This window comes from Aedes aegypti, unplaced genomic scaffold, assembly GCF_002204515.2.
Source record: "Aedes aegypti strain LVP_AGWG unplaced genomic scaffold, AaegL5.0 Primary Assembly AGWG_AaegL5_hic_scaff_1552_PBJ_arrow, whole genome shotgun sequence".
NCBI lineage: Eukaryota > Metazoa > Arthropoda > Insecta > Diptera > Culicidae > Aedes > Aedes aegypti.
This window is the reverse complement of record NW_018735002.1, coordinates 14,727-38,862: the sequence shown is the minus strand read 5'-3', so window position 1 is coordinate 38,862 and position 24,136 is coordinate 14,727. Positions and strand designations below refer to the sequence as shown.

General features: G+C 41.5%; 2 protein-coding genes across 2 annotated transcripts in view; one reads left to right on the top strand and one right to left on the bottom strand.

The window, feature by feature from the left end:
• LOC110680524 (protein YIPF5 homolog) overlaps nucleotides 1-12,775 on the top strand; it is a 23,785-nt gene extending 11,010 nt beyond the window's left edge. Inside the window, exon 3 of the mRNA XM_021856321.1 lies at nucleotides 11,971-12,775. Within this exon, the coding sequence (XP_021712013.1) occupies nucleotides 11,971-12,695 (725 nt within the window). The 3' untranslated portion in view covers nucleotides 12,696-12,775. The remainder of the gene's footprint in view (nucleotides 1-11,970) is intronic.
• LOC110680525 (transmembrane emp24 domain-containing protein 7-like) lies at nucleotides 12,754-24,136 on the bottom strand. Its single transcript, XM_021856322.1, has 4 exons — nucleotides 23,702-24,136; nucleotides 18,764-18,874; nucleotides 18,482-18,701; nucleotides 12,754-13,252 (listed from the first exon to the last, which is right to left on the bottom strand). Exons 1-4 carry the CDS (start codon nucleotides 23,870-23,872, stop codon nucleotides 13,095-13,097), a joined length of 660 nt encoding a protein of 219 aa, XP_021712014.1. The 5' UTR covers nucleotides 23,873-24,136; the 3' UTR covers nucleotides 12,754-13,094.

Here is a 24,136-nt window from a genome sequence, read left to right as displayed (position 1 = left end):
GATGCTGGAGGGGATCATCGAGGGGCTCTTCCCGCGCCACAACCCTAGCCCATGGCCTCCTTTTGTAGGACAGCCGGGGATTGGGGCTGGTGATGAGGATAGAGTAACTGATGAGGAACTTGTAGGGATTGCAAAATCCCTAAGCATGGGGAAGGCACCAGGTCCGGACGGAGTTCCAAACCTGGCCCTCAAAGTCGCAATCTTGGAGGCTCCCGGTATGTTCAGATCTGCTATGCAGATATGCCTGGACGAGGGAGTATTTCCAGATGCGTGGAAGAGGCAGAGCCTGGTACTATTGCCAAAGGCGGGGAAACCACCCGGTGACCCGTCGGCGTATAGACCAATTTGCTTGATTGACACGGTGGGGAAAGTGCTCGAGAAGATCATCCTCAACAGACTGTCGAGGTACACCGAGGGTGTAAATGGTCTCTCAGGCAACCAGTTCGGCTTCCGGAAAGGGAGGTCCACTGTAGACGCTATTCTGGCGGTTAAGAAAACCGCTGAGATAGCACTCCAGCGTAAGAGGAGGGGTATTCGCTACTGCGCAGTAGTGACTCTGGATGTAAGGAATGCATTTAATAGTGCCAGTTGGGCGGCTATTGCTGATGCGCTCCTGCGTCTGGGGATACCCGAGTACCTGTACAAGATTCTCGGAAGTTACTTCCAGAATCGGGTATTAGTCTATGACACAGAGGTGGGTCGGAAGTGCTTTCACATAACCTCAGGAGTCCCGCAAGGTTCCATCCTGGGTCCGGTGTTATGGAATGTCATGTACGACGAGGTGTTGAGATTAAAATTCCCGGCGGGTGTGGTCATCGTTGGCTTTGCCGACGATATTACGCTGGAGGTCTACGGTGAATTGATCGAAGAAGTGGAATTGACTGCAGCCCACTCGATCGCAATTGTGGAGGAGTGGATGAGCTCCAGGAAACTGGAATTGGCTCACCACAAAACGGAGGCTGTTGTTGTCAACAACCGAAAGTCGGCGCAGCAAGCGGTGATCAGTGTAGGCGACTGCACAATCACTTCGAAGCGCTCCGTCAAACACTTGGGGGTGATGATCGACGACAAGCTTACCTTCGGTAGCCATGTCGATTATGCCTGCAAGAGAGCCTCCACAGCTATTGTGGCACTGTCCCGGATGATGTCCAATAGCTCTGCGGTGTACGCCAGCAAGCGTAAGCTTCTGGCCAGTGTCGCCTCGTCCATACTGAGGTATGGTGGCCCGGCTTGGGGCACGGCTTTGAGTACCGATAGCTACCGTAGCAAGCTAGAGAGTACTTATAGGCTAATGTGCCTGAGGGTTGCGAGCGCGTACCGTACCGTGTCACACGATGCACTTTGTGTCATCACCGGTATGATGCCTATTGGTATCCTTATCATGGAAGACATAGAGTGCTTCGAAATGCGCGGCACAAGAGGCATACGCAGGACTGCCAGACTGGCCTCCATGGTCAAATGGCAGCGTGCGTGGGACAGTTCCACCAAGGGAGTGTGGACTCACAGGTTGATTCCGAGGTTAGATATCTGGGTCAATAGGCGCCATGGGGAACTAACATTCCACCTAACACAGGTCCTTTCGGGTCATGGATGCTTTAGACAATATCTACACCGTTTCGGTCATGCGGGTTCTCCCGAATGTCCAGTTTGTGCAGGTTTAGAGGAAACGGCGGAACACGTTTTGTTCGTGTGCCCGCGTTTCCGCACAATGCGTGACCGCATGTTTGCCACATGCGGTCGGGACACGACTCCGGACAATTTGGTCCAGAGGATGTGTGCAGACGAGTTTGGCTGGAATGCCGTTTCATCGGCTATCACCCACATCGTCTCGGAACTCCAAAGGAGGTGGCGTATGGACTCGAGGAGTGACTAGTGCAGACGCTAATCAACAGGTGGTCCAAGGGTTCGCAGTCGGCTACGTAGGTCATACCGGTGCCCTACGGTCGAAATCGACCCTTACAGCGATTAAGTGGCCGCGGGGAGAACATCCTGGTAGCGCTGCTGTCGTGGCGCCGGCCTACTGGGTGGGTACGAGCCTCTGGTTGTTCGGGGCAGGTGGAGGCCCCTTCGTCAGCAATCCCAGCTCGTGCTAGCTGATAGGGCCTGAGCCTTCAGTAGGTCAAATTGCGAAGCCCGCAGTATCAGTTCTTGATACCTGCGGTGCAGCTGGGCGCGGGCTTAGTGGTCGACCCTGCCCGCCTTCAGCGGACAACGGGAGGTGAGGACCACCCGGGAAGCTGGCAATGCGCCAGCATGCTACCTTGGTGGACCCCCATAAGCGTGTCATCGATGTTCGTTGCTGCATGGCTACGCAGCTAACCTGGAGGATGCGATGTGCAATAGCCCCTCTCCGAAGCAATGCCTTCTTGGTGGTCCCGGAGAGACGAAGGGTTTGGCGGCAATGGAAATGGTTTAGTGGGTCGGGGGTGTAGTCCTGTTTACTGCTTGTACGTAGTAAATGGTCCCCAACCCCACACTCCCGGACTTCGGTCCGGAGTCTGTTGAGCAGATTATCCCCCCATTGCTTAGAAGGAAAAAAAAAAAAAAAAAAGATGGCTTGACTTCAGTACTGTCGTTGATATCACTGTGATGCGAGTTTACACTTCCCCTTGACTTCGTGTGCACACTATTTTTTCCGCTGCTGCTAGCATACACTGTCACTTTGCTCACTGCTTTAACTACACTGGACATGAAGAGGCCAAACGTTTTGAGATTCACTTCGGAGAATCCCTGGAGATATGATCCCCATTCCATTTGAAGATGTGGTGGAAGTTTGGTGACAAGTTCCGCGAGAAGGGAAGGGTTTGACAGGTGTGCGGTTTGTCCAGCAACCTCAAGGTGATCGCAGAGACTTTGAATAGACATGCCAAAGTCGATTATACTTTGAAATTTGTCCACTTTTGGTGGTGGTGCTGAGCGCACCTTGTCTAAGAGGGCTGCAATCAACAGCTCTGGGCGACCGTAAAGCAAATGGAGAGTTTCCATGATGTGAGGCACCGACTCCGGTAAGAGTAATCGGCTTTGAACGGCCTCGTACGCTGCGCCTTTCAAACTTCGTTGAAGGCGGCAAAGGTTTTCGGCACTGGAGTACCCACAAGCTAGTGTAGTGTTCATAAAACTGCTTATGAATACCGGCCAGTCGGCTGGGTTGCCGGAAAAGGGGGGTAAGTCGCGCGGCATGACTTGCCTTGCAGCTAACTGCGAGGGAGAGGGGGCAAAGGTGGCTAAATTTGCATTGAGCATTGGTGATTGCGAGGGCGATAAAGCAATACTACCAAACTGCCTTATCAAGTGTTGAAGGTTGTCGCCATTATTGGCTGATGACATATTTACTGGCAGAGGACAATTATCTGGCTTACCTGGTGGCTGGGGGAGTGATACTTCTCTTAGAGGAACTGCATTAGGCACCGCGGGCGCGGATGGAGGCAGGAGCGACATCGCAGACGTAGATGAAAACGAGCTCACCGGCGGGGCAGCCGCCACAGGCCCATGCGCTCGCGCTGGAATAGATGCCAGTTCCGACTGGTATCCCGGTGGAAATACAGGACATGATGGTGGACGGTATGCTGCAGATACAGGCGGTGGTACTGCCGTAGCTTGAAGCATCGGAGGTAATACGGACGTGCTGAAGTGAGATGGCGCTAAACTTCCATGTTGTTGTTGTAGAACGGATAGACCTGGAATCCTTGGCACTGTTGGTGCTACCGACGACAGTAGGTCTGCAGAATATTCGGGAATGGGTGCCAACTGAGGAATAGCAATGGCAGGTGGCAATCTAGCCGCAGGTACCGATGGGGGAAACGAATATGTTGCTGGTTCTGGAGCGGATTGTAACGGGTTGTACGTATGTACCGGCAGGCCCGACGGCGCGATCGCCGATTTGGCCACCTCTTCCGCTCTCGGGTACACGGAAGATGCTGTTACGACAGCTTGTTGCTCAAGGGATGGGACTTTCGCTGGAGTTGATTGTGCCAAGGGCACATTCCCTGTAATTTTGCTGAAGACGGCATGTCTTGCTGCATCTTCAACAGGATTCGGATCCGTTTTGGAATGGTCCATCGTTGGATTGACTACTGAAGCGGAGCGATGGTTCGGCATCGAAGGATGTTTGAGGGGACTTTGCTGATTCTCCTTATCTGGCAACTCGACTTGGGTCGGAATACCACTTCCAATAGTAGCATTCTGCTCCGTCTGATTCGAAGGGGCTGGCGGCAGTAAAGAACCTGCATCGGTTGACGCTGGCACGTTGATGTCGTCTTTCTGCTCTGCACATTCGTTCACCCACATCGCTACCTTCGCAAGGCTGGTTTGCTTGCTAACTCGGCTTCGTTTGCTCCGAACACTTTCGTGGTCTCGTTCCGATTCGAGTTGACTTTCGAGCAACTTATATTTCTCCTCGATGAACTTCTCTTTCATTGCGTGAAGCTCCGCGAGTTTCTCCAGTTGTAGATTTACCCTCTCGGATCTTGCCGAACTGGAGGTTCGGGAATGTCGAGAAACGGACACACTACTGCACAGATCATTCGCATGACATTTTGGGCATGACCACGATCGGTCCTTGATCGAGTCTGTCACGCCGGCGCACGAGAAGTGCCACCACATCTGACAAGCGTCGCACTGCACCATTGCATCCTCACCGTTTCGACGGTCGCACTGTACGCACTCTGTACGATTTTGGTCGAGCGTGTGTGCGGTATGCCGTGTTTGATCTCCGTGCATATCCGGAACGGATTTATGTGGAATAGATTCCATATCGAAGCGTTGATCGAAACTGCTGTCGATTTTTCTAAAGAATGTTCCCGAGATGATTTGTCGGTATAGAGTTGCGAACCCCTGTTCGATTTCTTTTAGCAAATAACAACACCCGAGGGTTTTGTTTCAAGTGTAGCTTTAGCTGTAATTTTATTTTGATGTTAATTTTAGGATAATTAGTTGAGTGTAATGTACTTAAAAAAATCGGTTTGCATGGGTATAACGCACTTTCTAAACGTATTATAAACGCTGACACGCGGGATCTGCATGTACATATACAATTTTTAGGTTAAGGTACATTCAATACGTTTTAGTGTCAACTTACAATTCGTGTACGTTTATAGATTATATCGGGAATGATAATTCAACTTTTAGATTTAAGTTTTAACTAGCTGTAAGTACAAATTTTAATTTAGTATAAGAAACAATTCAGTCTTAATTCGACCTACACTTCACTACGTGTTGGTTCCTTAGTTCGGTGGTACAAACAATAAGAATGACGATACAGGTCGTCACAATGCCCTATTCGTTTTACCCCATACAGTCTTTCTGACGGATTACTTGACAGTTCGCTCAGGCTGTCATTGGAGTGTGACAGGAAGTGCTGCCAGTATCAACAGGGGACATTTCGATTTTGACACCCAAGCATATCATGCGACAGTTCGTTCTTCATATCTTGTCGTAAATAGGGCACCTGTAGACTCAAAATGGATAGTTGACTACAGTGTCTACTTCCGGGACCACCGGATGTCCCCGAGGGAACCTGTAATTAGGGACAATTGAAATTGAACTCCAATACATATCGTGCGACGGTTCATTTTTCATGTCTCGTGCTAAATAGGGCTTTTGTAGACCTAAAATGGATTATTGACTACAGTGGCCACTTTTGGGACCACCGGAATTTCCCGGAGGAACCTGTTATTGGGGACATTTCTCTTTTAGCACCAAAACATATCATGCGACGGCTCTTTCTTCATGCCTTGTCGTAAATAAAGTAACTGTAGACTCAAAATGGGAATTTAATTGAATTGGCCACTTTTGGGACCACCGGGTGTCCCCTAGGGAACCTATGATTGGGGACAATTGGAATTGAGCGCCAATACTCATCGTGCAACGGCTCATTCTTCATGTCTAGTCATGAACAGGTCAACTTTAGACCGAAAATGGATATTTAAACTAGAATGGCTCCTTTGGGGACCTCTTATAGTTCCCTAAGAAACCTATCATTGGGGACCAGTGGCGCGGGAAGTGGGTAGGACATGTCCTACGCACAAAAATACCTGGGTAGGACAGTCAAAGACTGATTGAACACGAAGTGACATCCTTCCTACGGAATTTATATAACCAGATGTAGGGAAAGTGTACAAGTTATGGCCATAGTGGTTCCCTATTTGGCCATATGCAAAATTTGGATAGCTTCTACATTTTTAATTTTTTTGAATGTTTTAACATCAAGATAAAAGCTATGTCTTACTGCTAAAACACAAAAAAACTTTTCATAATGTTAAAACATTCAAGTTATTACGTATGGCGAAATAGGGAACCACTATGGCCATAACTGGTACACCTACCCTAGAACTTCTTGGATAAATTAGCATGAACATTCCTGGAAGTATTTCTTGACAAATCTTGAGTGTGCATAGAGAACTATCAAGAGATCACTAAAAAATCGATGGAATATTTCATGGATTAACCCAAGACCAATGGCATCGTGTACTGAGTATACCCATCTTAAACAAAGCTCGTTTGTTATACACAGCTCGAGCGTAGTGTACTGCTGACGATGAACACTGTTGCTCTTGATTTCTCCAGGCATTCCTGGAAGAATCTGTGAACGCTCTGTTGAGTTCCTACAGAACCAGAATCACACTCTGTAGAAGTTCTTGGCTGAATGTTTGTAAACATATCTGCAAGATATTCCTTTATTCATTCCTAGAAAATGATTAGATCATATATTTCATGATTCATAAAATTTTAGTATATTTTCTAGAATTTCTGAAAGAAATCTTGTCAGAAACACTAAAAATGCTTGCACGCTTCCATCTCTCAGTCAGAGCAGATGTACACGGCTTTCGGTTAATCTTCAAAGTTATATTTTTCGTTGCAATTATGCCAGTGTCGTGTAAAAATTGTATTGTGCTAGACACATCGATTCTACCGAAACGGCCAACTGTTCCGGACATCAAGAAGTTCCTTGACGAAGAGCTTAAGCTTGATATGACTGTGGTGAAAAGTGTGCAAATGCACAACGTCAAGAATGTAGTTTATCTTGCTATGCAGAGTGAAGAATTTGGATCTGCGATAGCTACAAAGCACCACTTGAAGCATTTTATGGAATGTGCTGGGAAGAAGCAGGCAATCCCGCTGCCTATATACAGCAATGCCGTCGACGTGCGTCTCCACGATCTCCCAGAAGAGATTGACAATCTGGTCGTTGCCAATCATATGCGCCAATATGGGAAAGTAAGCAGAAGGTCGTGGGTTCAATCCCAGGCCCGTCCCTTTCACATATTTGTAACACTCTTCTTAATAGCTATCTTTCTCTACACTGAAATGAATTTTATTCTAGAAATTACTGAATCCATGGTAAAATTAAGAACTGCACCAACGATTTTCAACCGACTACGTTAATCTGTTAACTCTACCAAAACATAATCAACATCACTACACAAGAAAATATCTTCGGTTTATTTAACCACAGTTGCAGTATTTACGACCAGAAACATTTTAGATTCGACCAGAGTCTATGAATGGAGAGTTGCGCGAAGAGTGAAACCAAATCTACCTATCGAACTGTCGAACTGCCTACCTATCGAGCAGACCAACAAAACAGATAGGGGCTGTTTTCGAAGACGAAGAAGAACAACCATTCAAAGAAGTCTCTTCGCGCAACTCTCCATTCATAGACTCTGGATTTGACCAGTTTGGCATTATACTTTTGACCACACTGTGTTTTACGGTGGGTGTCATGGGTTGAAATGCAATGCTTTGTAGTGGATACTGCTATGGACATGGTCACATTTACTGCACTGCTCAGTGATTTGTACCAGATTATAGTAAAGTTAACAGATTTTTGTAGTCGGTTGAAAATCGTTGGTGCTGTTCTTAGTTCTACCATGGATTCGGTATATTATACAACAAAATTTGTTTACGTGTATCTCTCTGTGTCATTATGGCGCAAACATCATCAGTTCTATCTATCGCTAGAATTGAATATATCGACTTAACCGCTTACCACAGTGGTATCCATAAGGTCGAATATCTCATCCATCACTAACAAAACACTACTAATTCCAAGGGAGCTGTGGGAAATGCAGGAGATTCTCCGGTTTTCTAGTAATAACGGCTAACTAATTAACTTCCTTCCTCTCCCCGGTGGATATAAGGACGTGGCCGGCGCCGTTATCAATCGAGAAATATCAAAGGTAGTGTGATTGTACATTGAAGATGAAAAAAGAGCTAAAACCCAAGCTTCATCTGAGTGGTTCTCTGTGCAGATTGATCACGGAGTAGCAACTACGAAGTGTATGTTCCATCAGTTCATCGTTTTTTATCGTTGAAGAGGATTTTCTGACAAATAATGACGCAAAAATCCCTTGTTGTAAACATATTCTACCATTACAGCCTCAAAATGCTTCCCTGATTATGATCAAAATTCCCTGAGAATTCCAGGTTTTTTCTAGGTTGAATAAAATTCCCTGATAATTCCAGGTTTTCCAGGTTTTTTCAGGTAGTAGACACCCTGTAAATTTTGATGGTGAAAATCATAGTGTCCTGCCGCATGGGTAAACTGATGGAACGTATGGTAAACCGCAGACTCATTACACGACTCGAAGCGGACAAACGATTGGACCAACGACAATACACCTTCACTGCCCATAACTGCAAAACAGTCACATTCGACATTTTTGACAAAATGGAGTTAATACCATGGAGAGTCATCAAATGATAAAAACTTTCTATCAACTTACTGAAACCTGTGAAATTGTTCTAGAAAATTCGAAAAAAATACCAAGTTGTTTTGTCACATTGGTAATTATAACCGCATAACAGTCACATTGAGATTATAAATGAGCCTCGTAATGTGATAGCAATGAAATTTCTATCAGAATTATTTTCTGACAATTCACCTAGTATGCGATATGAGTTGTACAAAATATCAGCCTGAAATAAGCACTTTTGAATTCCTGGTAATTTTTAGAAATTTTAGTTTTCTCCCATACTGCCGTAAAATGCACACTTAGTATTTCATTTACTCAATGCCTACTTTTGTCGAATGTTACAAATATGCAGTTATGGGCAGTTCAGGAATGGGAAAGGACTCGACAGTTACCTTGCGGATTTTGAAGACGCCTTGCACGAACCTTTGACGTCCGGAGAACACTGTGAAGTAGCTCTGTTAGACTTATCCAAGGCCTACGATTCAGCGTGGAGATATCCAAGAATGCGGAGAGTTGCCGTTTCGATTCGTGTGGTATCAAGTTCTTGCAATCAGGGCTATACAGTGGCTGGCGCAAGAAGGGAACGACCAGGCACCAATGGTCGTAAGAGCATTAGAACACTTTCATGAGCTGACGGGTTTGTCCATCCCACCCATAGCAAAAAAAAAACACCGTCTAGGATGCAGGTCATGGTTCGATCGAGAAGCTACCGTTGATTGGAGCATTAAAACAAAGCTGAGGGCACACGAACAACCTCTAATTGCAAAGAAAATGTTTTCAGAAATCACCTCTGGAAAGTACAAGGACTATACCAAAATCTACACGGACGGTTCGGTAGTGGACGAACAGGTAGGATTTGGCATTTCAACAGACACTGATGATTTCCACGGCAGACTCCCCGATGGATGTTCTATTTTTTCGGCAGAAGCCTACGCTATTGTCGTAGCATTACAACTCGCTCAAGAAAATGATCGTACTGTGATATTCTCCGACTCAGCTAGTTGCTTAATGGCCGTAGATAACGGCACGTCAAATCATCCCTGGATACAGCTAGCTGAAATGCTAACCAAAGATAAAAGCGCTACACTATGTTGGGTTCCTGCGCTTGTGGGAATTGTCGGAAACAAGAAAGCGGATCAACTTGCGGCAATCGGGCGCGGAGATAATGAACCTAATATACCTATCCCTGCGATGGAAGCGAAGAAAATAGTAAAAAAATATATCAGATACAGCTGGGAAGGCGAATGGCTAAATTCTAACTTCGAAAACTGGCGAAATTTCTTCTTCGGAGGATAAAGAACTCAACGGTTCCTTGGAGGGACAGAAAATCAAGCAAAGTACGAAGGGAAAAAAACTCGATTGCGTATAGGGCACACCAACATCTCTCATTGCGCTATCTTCTCACGGGACATCAACGTTTGCGAGGTCTGTGGGGAGGAGGTTACCGTGTTGCACATCCTCGCAAATTGTCGCAAATATGATACAGAAAGGCTAGAAGCCAAATTGGACGCGGATATCAGCACTATTCTCAGCAACAACGAAGCAAACGAGGAGAAATTGATCGAGTTCTTGAAGAAAACTCGATTACTAGATAGAATTTAAGTAATCTGTTTCTTTCTTTTTTTACCAGAGGCGAATGACACCAGGTTTTACTATAATAAATAATAATAATAATAATAATAATAATAATAAGAAGGAGCTGCAGGAAAAGTTCTTGTCTCGTGTCAACTGTATTTTGAAGAGCTTTCTGTCTGCCGGCAACAAGGTGAAGGCGATCAACACGTTTGCTGTGCCCCTGTTGACGTATAGTTTCGGGGTGGTAAAGTGGACAAAGACTGACTTGGAGGCGATAGAACGAGCAGTACGAGTGGCGTTCACCAAGCACCGAATGCGCCACCCAAAATCGTCCATTGAGAGAGTCACCCTGCCACGTGCAGCAGGAGGAAGAGAGCTTAGTGACATTTGAACACACGTAGACTAGCATACGCTCGTCATACACAGTTTGTTTTTGTTTTCCTCAAAGAAACTTGCACACGCTTTCCAGACTCATCAAAATGCATATGGAAATATTACCCAATTTGAAAAATTTACACCCGGTTTCTGGGTGTTTTTCGAGACTGAGTGCATATTGTTTTCTTCTAAGGTTCACAACTACATCTACACTAGGGCACTCATACCATTGGGCGTGATAACCACTATAGGCGTCTCCGATATTCAGGCACTATGTGTCTCCCAGATCCAGCAGCTGCGGGCAGATTTCGTAGAAAACCAGAACCGCCACGAAACTTACCGCGCTGTATGCGAAGCTGACCACGGCTTCAGCGCCCTGCATCTGGCGCAGCAGGATTACCAGCTGAACTGCGACATCAAAACCGTCGATGAGATGATCGCAACGTGAAGGAGAAGGAGTTGCATGGAACGCACCCCCATCAACTGGAGCTCGAGCACATCGATTAGGTGCCAACCGTCCCGACATTGTAGTCTACGACAAAAGGATGAAACGAGTTACACTCATCGACATCGCTGTACCGCTGGACCACAATGTCCAATCAACGTTCTCTAACAAGATAGCAAAGTACCACGACTTAGCGGAGGAGTTGAAGCAGATGTGGCACCTAGAGGACGTCCGTATAGTTCCGGTAGTCCTCTCAGCGACCGGAATTTTCCCGAAATCTATCCTAAGGTCCCTAGACGAGCTGGAATTGAAGAAGGGCCTACACAGCATCCAAAAAGCGGTGATTCTTGGAACCTGCAGCATAGTCAGACGGTTCCTGAACCACCACAACTGAGAAGCTCATCCAGCAGACTCATTAGGATAAGTTAAACCGACCAATGATATCCACAGAGCCTAATCTCATTTGGCATACAGATTGCCCGGGGTAGGTGAAAGTTTCCAGCATTTTTTGCTGAGAAGTGCCAAAACTCTATAATAATAATAATAATAATAATAATAATAGTGTCCTGCCATAGACACATTTCAATGCATACGATTTTTGGCACATAATGTGACCCCCATAAAAATGAATTCTAAAGGTTTATTTTTTTTTTCTCATGTTATTTTTTACTTAAAATATTGTTATTTTTTTAGACTGTAGAAAAGTTAACGGTAAAACTAATGTAGGTTTTGAAATGTCACCAAAAACAAAAAGTGTCCGAGCATAGAGGACTCCCCCCTTACATTTGATAGTATTTTACCAACTTGCTCTGTACGAATATGAGTTTGAGTCAATGTAGACAATATACCTGGTAAAGCATAACTTTGTACTTTCTTCAACAGAATTCCAGTCATTCGATCAAAATGCCAGCTTTTTCCCGCCGAACGCATATCCTTCGCCACAACAACAGCAAGCTTACGGCCAGCCGTCGATTTTCACCCCAGAGATTCCGTCCGCTGGAATGAGTCAAGCTTTCGGCGTTCCGGGCGACATTCCAGGTGCTGCAGGAGTAGAACCCAGTGAATTTGATGAACCTCCACTTCTGGATGAACTGGAAATCTATCCACAGCGTATCATGGACAAGTCGATGGCAGTGTTGAATCCTTTTCACAAGCAAGGCCTCGTAGACAATCCTGAGTACTTCTTCAAAGAAACAGACCTCGCGGGACCGATCGCATTTTGTCTGACGTTAGCTGCTTGCCTGTTCGTGTCCGGAAGCAAAGCCCAGTTCGGCTACATTTACGGTCTCTGCATCATCTCCGTTGGGGTGATGTACGTTCTCATAACTTTGATGTGTAATTCGACGGAGAACTATGTCACGATAACGGCCGTGGCCAGCATTCTAGGTTACAGTATTTTACCGATCGTTTGGCTCTCAATCGTTGGGGTCTTCTTTGCTTTAAATTCGACGTTCGGAATTATACTCGCAGCTTGTGCCATCTTCCTTGCAACCATGAGCTGCAGTCGTATCTTCTGCATTATGACCGGCGATCAAAATCAGCGCTATTTGATTGCTTACCCATGCGCTTTAGTTTATATTATTTTTACGCTTTTAGTGCTGTTCTGAGGAGGCAAATGTATGTATTTCTTTTTGTCCTACCCAGTAAAATGATCTAATAAAAGAATTACAATTACTAATTTTCGTAATCACGATTTTATTTCTTTTTATCCATATTCCCTTAGCTACGGGGTGGCCTTGTTTAACGGTGACACATTTTTAAGTAATAATCTATGCACATTTTCACGTTAGCTAATTACAAACACACATTGGAAAAGTTGTTGATGAGAAAACAAGAGAAGAGAGAAGAGAAGAGACTTCTTTCTAATTAGTGTCGGTGGCGTGTGAGCAAACGCAATAGTCGTTTTGAGAGACGAAGAAAACAATGTGAAAATACCTACGCAAACTGAAACAGTCTGTTTGAAGATTAGTTTTAAAAAACGATTAATATTTCAAACTCAGTTGGATTCACTTGAACTGCTGGTAGCTCATCTGACTGGGTTTCTTCTCCGAGAAGAAATTGCGTAACACGATGACTTGCCCGACAGCTATCACCAGAATGGCAACGGTTTCCGTCAGCGACCACCAGAGGACACGTTCGTTCAGATCTTCCGCTCGTTTGCGACCTAAAGGGGGATGAACCATTAAAATTCAAAATTGTCTATCTTTCAATGTAAACTGGAGTCTATTCGCGATAAAATCAGGGCATTACCAATGAATTGAGAAGATCAATAATTTATATTATTAGTTGATATAATTGAGTCCACATCGAGACATAGATCATCGGCTCGATGGAAATTCTTCGCTAGGGGTCCTTTATAAATACACTACCCGCCATAAGTATGGAATCGCGTATTGCAACACTCATACTGAATATTGCAGCACCTTGAAAAGTTTAGCATTACCTAAAATTAATATTATCTCGTAATTCTGTAGTGCTAGATCAATGTATTTTTGAGGTCATCTTAAAAAATACGTCTTTGAGCCCCTGCGATTTTTTATTTTTGTTGAAAAACATTTTATCACTGGATTTTGGGTGCTGCTAAACTTAAAAGTGCTGCAATACTCAGTATTGCAACGATTCCATACTTATGGTGGGTAGTGTATATTACTGGGAACCTACGTTGATTTACACCACTTTTATTTTGAATACTTTTTAATTTGCACCCCACTGATCTGCACAAAGTTCAAATTAAAAAATGGTCAAACGTTATTCAGCTCATAGAATGGAATGAAGTACAAGAAAACTCTCCTAAACTTTCTCAGAAGTTTTAGAGATCCTCGAAAGAGTTCATCGAGCATTTGCACAAAATTTTCTTAAGACATAGGGCGTTGGATCCTATTCTTGGCACTTTTGATTCACTTCGGCAGTGGGGTTTTTTGAAAGCTATGAAGCTAATATTCAGCCATATTATGCGTTTCAGACAATTCGGTGCAGAAAACCCCCACATGCCAAAGTGCACAAGTGGTTCTGCACCCTAACTATGGTATTTGTTCTAGGGATCTTTCGCGGATTTTTTTGGGATTTCTCCAATAATGTTTTGAATTCCCTGGAAGAATTCCTGGATAAATTCTATGAGAACTACCTTGGGAAATTTCTCAAAAAAAGTTTTACTAGACTTTCTGAAAAAATCATAAGAGGAATCTCTGGAGTAATTTCTAAAGGTATCTTTAGAAATGAATTTCGTTGAAATATTGGAAAAAATTAACGATAATTCTGGAGGAAATCATTAGAAATCAGTGCTTGAGTGAGAGTGCTCTGTAGAAATGAGTGCTTGAAAATGCTCGAAATGGAACTTAGACAAAATTCTAGCAAAATCGAGTGGAGAATCAAATGAATTACATGATTTTTTCATAAACATTTATTGAGCATTTCGAAGTACCGTAAAACGGGGTAACTTTGATAGATTTTTCAAAGAAAACTTGATAATTTATGCATGCTTTTTCAAAGAATTATAGTTTATACACTACCCGCCATAAGTATGGAATCGCATCATCTAGTATTGCAACACCTCAATTGAATATTGCAGCACCCCTTAAAAAGTTTAGCATCACCCGTAAGCTATTACACTAATGACGCAATATCTTGGAAACCTTACTTTCTAGAAAGCTGCGGTCTTCAGCAAAGTTGTTCAGAAGCCCTACGGCGTTCATCAGCTGACATTTTTAATGCGCCATTTTGCCGCTACGTGGCGCTAGTGTGCATGTAAATTGGTCATATTTTAGACGGCTCTGGCTCATGAACCTGACCACTTAGAATGTTTGTGTCTTCAGCAGAATATTATCATTAAAGTAATCGGACTCCTCGTATTTCCCACGGGAATTCCACTCGAGATATCATTCATAATCCTCCAGATATTTCTCCAACGTGTTTCTCCAATTATTCCTGAAATTATTCTATAAATCGTTCCTGGCTGTACCTCGAATTTCTCCAGAGATTCCTCAACAAAATTTAAAGGTGTTTTCTAGAGGTCATTCTAAAAAATTTTCCATAAAAACTCAATTTAATATGCCAAATATTAAACGAGTTATGTACAGCGATCTCAAGTATCATAAAACTGTGTTTCGTTTCTTAGCAACTTGGCAACTCGCTAGTTAAATCATTCTTAAAAAAAAAAAAACGGGATTCATACAGCCGAGTTTATAACAAAAAAAAACATGTTTGTAGGTTTATTCATGAATTCCTCCGAGAATTTCTCTCAATACTATTTCAAAAATTAATCTATGGATTCCTGTTGAAACTTTTCTTTCAAAAATTTCCAAACAATAATTTCATAAATTGTTCCAGAAACATACTGGGTACACCGAAAGGGTTTTGCGTCTAAACTAAAATTGATTTTTGCTTGAACTTGAACTCGACCACAAACTTCACTCAAAATTCTAATAGAATATTTTTATTTTTCAAGTAATTACTCCAATAATTATCTTCTCTTAGTCCTTGTTGAATTCATTCCATTTTTATCTTCAGTATGTCTAGAGATAAACTTCAAAATTTGCTCACGAGATTTTAAGGAACTTGACTAGGAATTTCACCAAAATCATTTTGAAGCATTAAATCATCCCTTAGGTATAGGAATAATTTATGAGATTTATTCACAACTTCATGTGATGTAATTTATGAATACTTCTGCGCTAAAAACCCAGCAAAAAAAATCCATGAAAACTAAAGAAAATTTCTTGGTTTTCATACAGTAAGAAATATTTTTACACACATTCCATTTCCAAACATTGAGTTTTAAAACCATATTTAGGAAAAATTATGTGAAAACTCCGTATGAAACATTCTTTGAATTATACTAAAATGAAATCCAAGAAGAGCTTCGAGGCAATTATTTATGCTATTTCGAAGGGGTTTCTAAATCAAGAGGAATTTTAATATGAACCTCTTTAGGAATTTCTGTGTTCTGTGAGAAATGTTTAGATAGTTCATCGATCATGTATAACTAGGTACTCAGGTTGATTCCATTTGTTTTACTGGACAAAGCAAAATTGGCGATCAAAGGGACCACAACGAATCGAATCTTTGGAATTTTTCCAATAGCTAAATCTGCAAGACTTTAAATAGACCCGTCACTCAACATTGAAATAAGACGCGTTTAGGACTTTACTTAGCTTACTATGAAAAAAAAATACGGTGGGTATCTTGTATAGTTTTATGTTTCATGCAAAAAGAGTGTAATGTATAATGATCGTTTTGTCGTGAAAATCGTGAATGAAATGACAAGAATCGATCTTCTCAAGACAACCCCCCCCCCACCCCCCTGATGAATAAACCTGGCTACGCCAATGGTCATCGACCCCTTAGGGATCGTTCAAATATTACGTAACGCAACAGGGGAGGGAGGGGGTCTTACATAGTGTTACGGTTCAAAGAAAAATTAAAAATTTTATATACAAAAGTTGTTACGTGGAGGTGAAAGGGTGTCTAAAATTGACAAATTTTGGCTTACGTAATTTTTTAATGAACTCTTAAAAGTCCATGTAAGTTCTTGACGCGGTTCACAAGCAATCATTAACACGTCGAAATTTGAAAAACAGAAACATAATAAAATGACCCGATTTTGTCAGGTTCCCCATTTTGTCAGCCTAAAATTCATCGAGGGGCTGACACAATGTTTTGAATTTTGTCTAAGTAAACAGGTTCTTAGAAAATGCCTTCTTCCAAATATTTGCTGAAGATACGAACATTCTAGGTGGTCAAGATCATGTGCTAGAGCCCGCGAAAATATAACCAAATCTACCTGCACATCTGAGAGAGAGGAGACAGATGGCTTAGATTGCGAGTTCCCAAAATACAAGGGAACCTGTCATAAACTGACACTGGAAAACCACACATTTTAAGAGCAAAGCGTAAAATACCGTCAGAATTTAGGTAAAGGTAATTAAACTTTCTAGGTGTTTTTCGATGACTGCAAATTTTAAAAAGTTGAATACTTAAATATAGTCGTGTGTTGTCAAACTGCTATTGATTTTTTTATTCATACCTTTTTCACAGTGAACAACAATGAGTGAAAAATTTTGACCAAAATAAGATCATTAGACCGTTGTGCACAACCCAAGAACTAAAGAGAGAAGTCTAAGAAGGCAAGAAAACATGCCAACTGTCGGTCAGCTGTCTCCTCTCTCAGCTGTACGCTAGCACCACATAGCGGCAAAATTGCTAACCAATCAGTGCTGCCTCACATTGCTTTTAAGCTTCTGAGCAACTTTGCTGAAGACACGAACATTCTAAGTGGTCAGGTTCAAGAGCTAGAGCCGTCTAAAATATGACCAATTAACATGCACACTAGCGCCACGTAGTGGCAAAATTGCTAACCAATCAGTGCTGTTTCACATTGCTTTTAAGCTTCTGATCAACTTTGCTGAAAACACGAACATTCTAAGTTGTCAGGTTCATGAGCTAGAGCCTGCTAGAATATGATCAAATGACATGCACACTAGCGCCACGTAGCGGCAAAATTGCTAACCAATCAGTGCTGTTTCACATTGCTTTTAAGCTTTTGAACAACTTTGCTGAAAACACGAACATTCTAAGTGGTCTGGTCAGGTTCATGAGCCAGAGCCGTCTAAAATATGACCAATTTACATGCACACTAGCGCCACGTAGCGGCAAAATGGCGCATTAAAAATGTCAGCTGATGAACGCCGTAAGGCTTCTGAACAACTTTGCTGAAGACCGCAGCTTTCTAGAAAGTAAGGTTTCCAAGATATTGCGTCATTAGTGTAATAGCTTACGGGTGATGCTAAACTTTTTGGGGTGCTGCAATATTCAATTGAGGTGTTGCAATACTAGATGATGCGATTCCATACTTATGGCGGGTAGTGTATGTTTAAAACAAGTACTGGCTTCCTAGCTATCGATTGCAGTTGATAGATTGCCATAAGATTTATTTTGAATGGATAATTTTTCATACAATCGAAGGTCGGCTTCCTGTTTAGGGGCAACTTTGATAATGGAGTATAAATCGAACAAAATTGAATGAATCACGTAACATTTATAGGGCATTGCATACCTCTAGACGTTTAACGTTATATGGAAATTTCTGACTTAGATTACAAAAATGATCCCAGTTCGTCAAAATGATATTCGTTAAGAAATTTGAGACCAAATTCGAGTTTCATGATAACTAGGCTGTCTAAACCTACATAATCAAAACATCAAATAGTAATTGTAGAACAGATTGTTTGTGAGCGTTTCAAAAGTGCTAAAATCGTTTCAATTTTTAAAATTCGTATATAAAGCCTCAAATGTTCTGAATCCAACTGAAAACAGCTCTTCCTCGCCAATAGACTCTATGTTCACATTATCCACTGTATAATATCAGACATTTGATCAGATGATCCCACTTGCTTACCCTGAGCTTCCCGTAATCGGTGATGAGTCTGGTAGTCCAGGATGGCATTCAAACTCTTGTGAATTTCTTGCGACGAAGACTCGAGCTGCGTCAACACGGTAGCGTGTTCGTCAACTCCCGGCAGGGGCTGTTCATCGCCCACTTGGAAGTCCATGTAGATGAGCTTGTGTGAAAATGTGGAGAACTCATTGCTGAAACACGCGGCATAGACTCCAGTGGCCTGGAAAATAACACGAAAACCGGTAAGTTGAATTCTTTTTATGACAATAGGCAAGTACGTACCTGAGCAGTGAACTGGTGGGAATCAAACTGTGTTTTGACTTGCTTGTAGAGAATTTCTTGCGTAGGACTGACCAGCTGCACATCTACATCGTATTGCCCTCCGGTTACAACCTGCAAGAAAGGTCACTTATCATTTCGAGTTCTCTTTTGATTTCAATAGCCGAATTCCAAAAGCGCTAAATTATAATACCAGGACTGGTAACAGGTCTAGAGACTTTTAATTCAAGTAAATTGTTTTTACAAATAGAAAGAAATTTAATACATCAAATACTTAGATGAAATAAAAAAACTGCTTTCTTTAAGGATCAAATATTTGGAAATAAGTCATACTAAAGAGTGAACCCAAACTTTTGCACAATGACTTGAATGACTCATTGATTTAGAATAGTTTTCAGATTTTTTTTTGCAAAATTTCGTGAGTGCTTTGCAATAAATACAAGATTTCGATTCTAATGATACATTGATTTAAAATTTTGGTTGAATTAATGCTGATGAAATTAGCCATGTTTTTTCATAGTATTTTATGAAAAATGTCACGACTTAAAGTAAAAATTCAGTATACAAAATTCAAATAAATGTTTATTAGAAAAATACATATGCAGTAAGAATAACTCATTGCTTTTCGAGTATGCCATAGATAGTTTCAATTGGACGTGTAGAGATATGGACGTGCAGAGATATGGACAAAACACAGTTGTATGTCAACAACTACCGAAAAGCTAAACATTACATATAATTTGCAATTGGATTAGATGGACAAATTGATGTGAAGATTTGCGAAAAAGTTACACGTCTTCTCAGTGAGAATCGAACTCACGACTCCCCGATCTCTAGTTGGGGCGCTTTAACCACTACGCCATGAGAGGACCCATGAACGCAGAAGTTAACCTGAATTCGATTTCAGCTCAATAATCACGTGGTCCTCTTTCGTAAAGTGCACCTCTTTCGGAAGAATTAGATGCCCATCCAAACACAACGCTTTCTATATATATCCAATGCCTAGCCCGAGAGCGCATTGTTTTTTATGTATGGAAATAGCACACTACACTAGCCAGCAACTGCGCTGGCTGAGGTTTCTATTGTGTGGGCTTCCAATGGGTCGCGACGTTCTCAAACGACCGGTTACGGAACATGAGTCCGTTGCTCGTGTAACTTTTTCGCAAAACTTCACATCAATTTGTCCATTTAATCCAATTGCAAAATATATGTAATGTTTAGCTTTCGGTAGTTGTTAAACTTCCACTCGGCTGGTTAGCCGTAAACCACGATTCATAATTAAAAACAAACAGTTGTATGTATTTAAAGGGGTGAACCCAAATTTTTGCACGGGAGTATTTGAAGTTCTCAATTTCTGGTCAATTTCAACATACATGAATAAAAGCATGATGTTCATCCTAAAATGGGTTACAACATGTCATGCAAATTTGAGGAAAAGTTTTCTGAATATTTCAAAACATACATTCAAATTACTGATTTTCACTACATGCGGACTGTGATTGTACATGATTGGTGAAATCGGCGGACATAAGGGAGAAAGACCTGTGTCCCATTTCTGAAAGAAGAGCACCCTCAACAATGGATTGTGCATTAACATTCTTAGCAACGCCACTTCCAACGATTTAAACTTTCCCCGAAATGGGATGGTTGGTATGGTTGTCCCCGTTTCTTCCTTAAAACAATTCAAACATTTACGTCTATCACATTATTCATAAGTGGATAATCTGATCGCCGTGAACTTTTGAGTTATCTTCAAGACCAAGTTTGCACAGTGGGCCTGGCCATTTTAAATGTGTAATATCATCGATATTCTGCAAACATTAATGTTGACAAGAAAATACTAGAAGAATTTCCAGGATGTTCTTCAATATTGGCTGTGCAAGCGCTTAGATTAGAGTAGATTGATTAGACTACTATACTGCCGTAAATCGCAAGTCAGTCCCATCTGCATTTTTTTCAAAATTGAGTTAAGGTTGGTTTTCAACATATCTTCCAATGTTCTTTCAGCTGCACTAATGAGATAATATGATTTGTTCGGAAAAAAACAGCAAGTCAAATTGTCCCATAATGAAAAGTAACCGCAAATCAATCCCACTACAGATTTCCGCACCGTGCCACACAAAAATGAACCGTATTTTGCTCATCTTTATATTTTTCTCGGAAGGATATCGTAGTGAAAAGCAAACTCTGAAAGTTTCATTAAGATTTGAAAATGTTCTAATCGTCTCGAATTTTTTGAATATTCGTATGGAAAACGAATTTGGAAACTTCACAGCCCATTTTCTCAATGCCTACTTTTTACAAAGGGGACTGACTTGCGATTCACGGCAGTATACAACATAGAAAATAGAGGCTTCAGCAATCATTATTCAAAGCTTTAATTTGAAGAAAAAATGTGATAATTGCAGTTTTCTAGCGAAGGTAATCAAAAAAAATGTTTTGGTCGACCTATAATAAATTTTATGAGGTTTTGTGCTAACAGCATTGAACAAATCGAGCATGTATTGAGTGCAAGGAGGAAGAAAAGTAAACAGCTAAAAACCGTCTGCCAAAATCTAGCCTTAACGACAGTTATATGTGAAATATGGTGCGTCACTCGGTTTATGATATATGTTATATGTTGGAATTTGGATCACATGTGTATTATGCAAAAAATACCAAAAAAGTCGCATTTCTGTCCGCAGTTAATCTCTAATAACTCTAAAATGCATAAAATTATGATGATGATGTCTTCGACAAAGATTTCCCTTGAACTTTTTTTCATCTAAGTAATAATAATTAAAGAATAATTCTAGCGTTAAGGTTGATACCCACTTTTGATGATATAGAACAGTGGTTAGCAACCTTTTTGAAACTGCGACCCCCTTCGAAGCTCTACGAACATCCCACGGACCCTTTCTTGAAATCAGAGTTAATGGAAAGATCTCATAATGAATCAATAGATATCTATAACAGTCACGCCCAAAAGTCACGCGTCCATAATCCCTCTCAAATAATGCATAAAATGCTATGCCTACCAGGAGCCTAACAAAAATATTTAAATGAGTCCGACAAGGAACTTCTGAAAGAGCATCTCACCAAAATTCAACACAATATTTTGCAAACCGTAGTTGGAAAGATTCTAACTCGCAATAGCGAATGGTCAAATAAATTCATGGGTGTTTGAAGATTTGCTCTAGAAAATAAATCCATAAAATATGAAAGATTTCTTCAGGTATTCCCAAAGATTTCACTGGAATCCGTGAAGTTCTCTTAGAAACACAATCCGAAGACAGGTAAGTAGTGCAAGCATCACCTATTGAACCGCTTTAAATATTTTAAGAAACTTATTGATGGGTTTATATAAGCCATAACGTCCTATGGAAGGCTGTATTGCTGGTGTTATTCTAACACAACACGCCAAGTCGTTTCCATAGAGGACGTTAGCCACAAGGAAGGACGTTTCAAATAATACTGTTTCATATGGTATGCTCTCTTGAACATCTAATCCACTTTCTCTCGCCGTTCCCTTTCGGTACCTATCCATCTAGTATTCATTGCTTTCTTCTCCGCGCTCCCTCTTACTTCGAGCAAAATAGACCGATATGCCGGTAAACAAATTAAATATAATTATCAAGATATTCAGGTATTTGTATGTCCTATGGAAGAATTTGCCAAAAACGCATGTACTGATTTGTTTGCTGCAGTAGAAACAGCAAGGTCTACGTTGGTCAAACAAAGCGGTCTCTCGAGGTTAGATTCAAGGAACACTACTTAGCGGAAATAGGAAAAGCTTAGAAGACGATAGACAAGGGGATGACATACGATTTCAAATCTATGCCACCTTAGATTTGTCTTTTCAGAGGGACATACAATTACGACGACCGATATCAATATTTTGAGAAATGTTTCTTCTCCTTGGAAACTGGATGTGGCGGAGAGTCTGGAAATTTTCAAACAGGTACCTCCACAGAGACAACGGCAACGACAATACATGGCTATTCAACTTGGTACCTACTAATCGATCCCGTGATGTACCTTTCAGCATTTGAAGAGGGATGGAATGTACCTAACAGTTCAGTAGGTCGTTTCATTATTCATAATTTTCTCCAAATCTCTACAATATCTATTTCTCCAGGGATTCCCCTAAAGAAATTTCAAGCAATTTCTCCAAAAAAAATATCTAGAAATTCCTTAAGGAAGAACTTTCAACCATAACCGTATATTCTAAACCAGTTCCAATAGAGCTCCATTCCATTACTCCAAGAATTTCTCTAAATAATTCTTCCAGAGACTCCTCCGGTGATTCTTCCAGTAATATTTCCAGAGATGCTTCCTGGAATTCTTCCATGAATTTGGCAATTCATCCAAGGATTATTCCAGGGATTTTCCCAACTCTTTAACTCGTTGCGAAACCTTCTCATAAGAAATTTGTGTGAATGATTTATTGAGAAACCGAAGCTCAATATGTGGCCGAGATGGCCCCGGTTCAATGCAGGAAAAGGTACAGATATTATTCTTTTTTATAAAGGATAACCTGTTATTTGTACTTTGCATCGAGCCAAGGAAACAATAGACATTTAATTTAGAAACTTTGGAATGAACTATATTGAAATATTAGAAAAATAAGAACGAATAGCAAATCTTTTCTTCAGATATTTTTTGAATAATATGGATTAAAAGCTTCCATTTGCCGTTTTTGCCTTACAAATTCTATTACATTTTGTACTTATTTTCGCTTAGGCTGTCCAAAACCAGTGCTTCTACCCTCTACTTTTCTAAGTCATTTCTATGGACGTCATAGCTTTGGAACTACTATTACCGAAATAAGAATCTTGTTGCGGATAAAGTAACCCCCACTAATGGTACCGTAAAATTACAATAATGACACGTAACCCGTTGACTTCTTCCCCCCTTCCTTTCCAGAGAGGCACATAACTATAATATAGATCCAATACCAACCTGAAACTCCAGAGTAGCCGTCTGGTTTTTCTTGATTTCCTCGAAAAAGCACTCGCGGGCATTGTCGGGAAGTTCGAACGTCAGCTCAACGCTATTCACAGCGCTTCGGTGGCCCAAAAATGCCAGCAGGAAAACTCCGCTGGCCAACAGATTTTGACGTTTGCTCCTCATACTTTTTGCGGCTACAGTTTTTTCTCGATTAACAATCAAAACTGCATCAAACAACGATGCCTCCGCAATATTTGCTGCTCGTCCGCAATTGGAAAGGGAAAGAGTCCCACAGGGGAAGTTTCTTTGGAAATACAACAGTATATTCTAATAATTCTCACCAAATCCGTAGAATTAGAATTTCTTATCACTTTTTTTCTAGCTCTTCGATGAAACTTTGCCCGTCTTTTGCTTTGATACGCGTACACGCGTTTGACGTCTGTCAAT

Excerpts from the sequence above, each read along its gene's own strand:
- LOC110680525 (XM_021856322.1), bottom strand. The coding sequence starts at position 23,872 with ATGAGGAGCAAACGTCAAAATCTGTTGGCCAGCGGAGTTTTCCTGCTG. Across the intron at positions 18,875-23,701 it reads CGGCTACTCTGGAGTTTCAG|GTTGTAACCGGAGGGCAATA; the intron begins GTTGGTATTGGA and ends CCTTTCTTGCAG. Across the intron at positions 13,253-18,481 it reads CCGATTACGGGAAGCTCAGG|GTCGCAAACGAGCGGAAGAT; the intron begins GTAAGCAAGTGG and ends ATCCCCCTTTAG.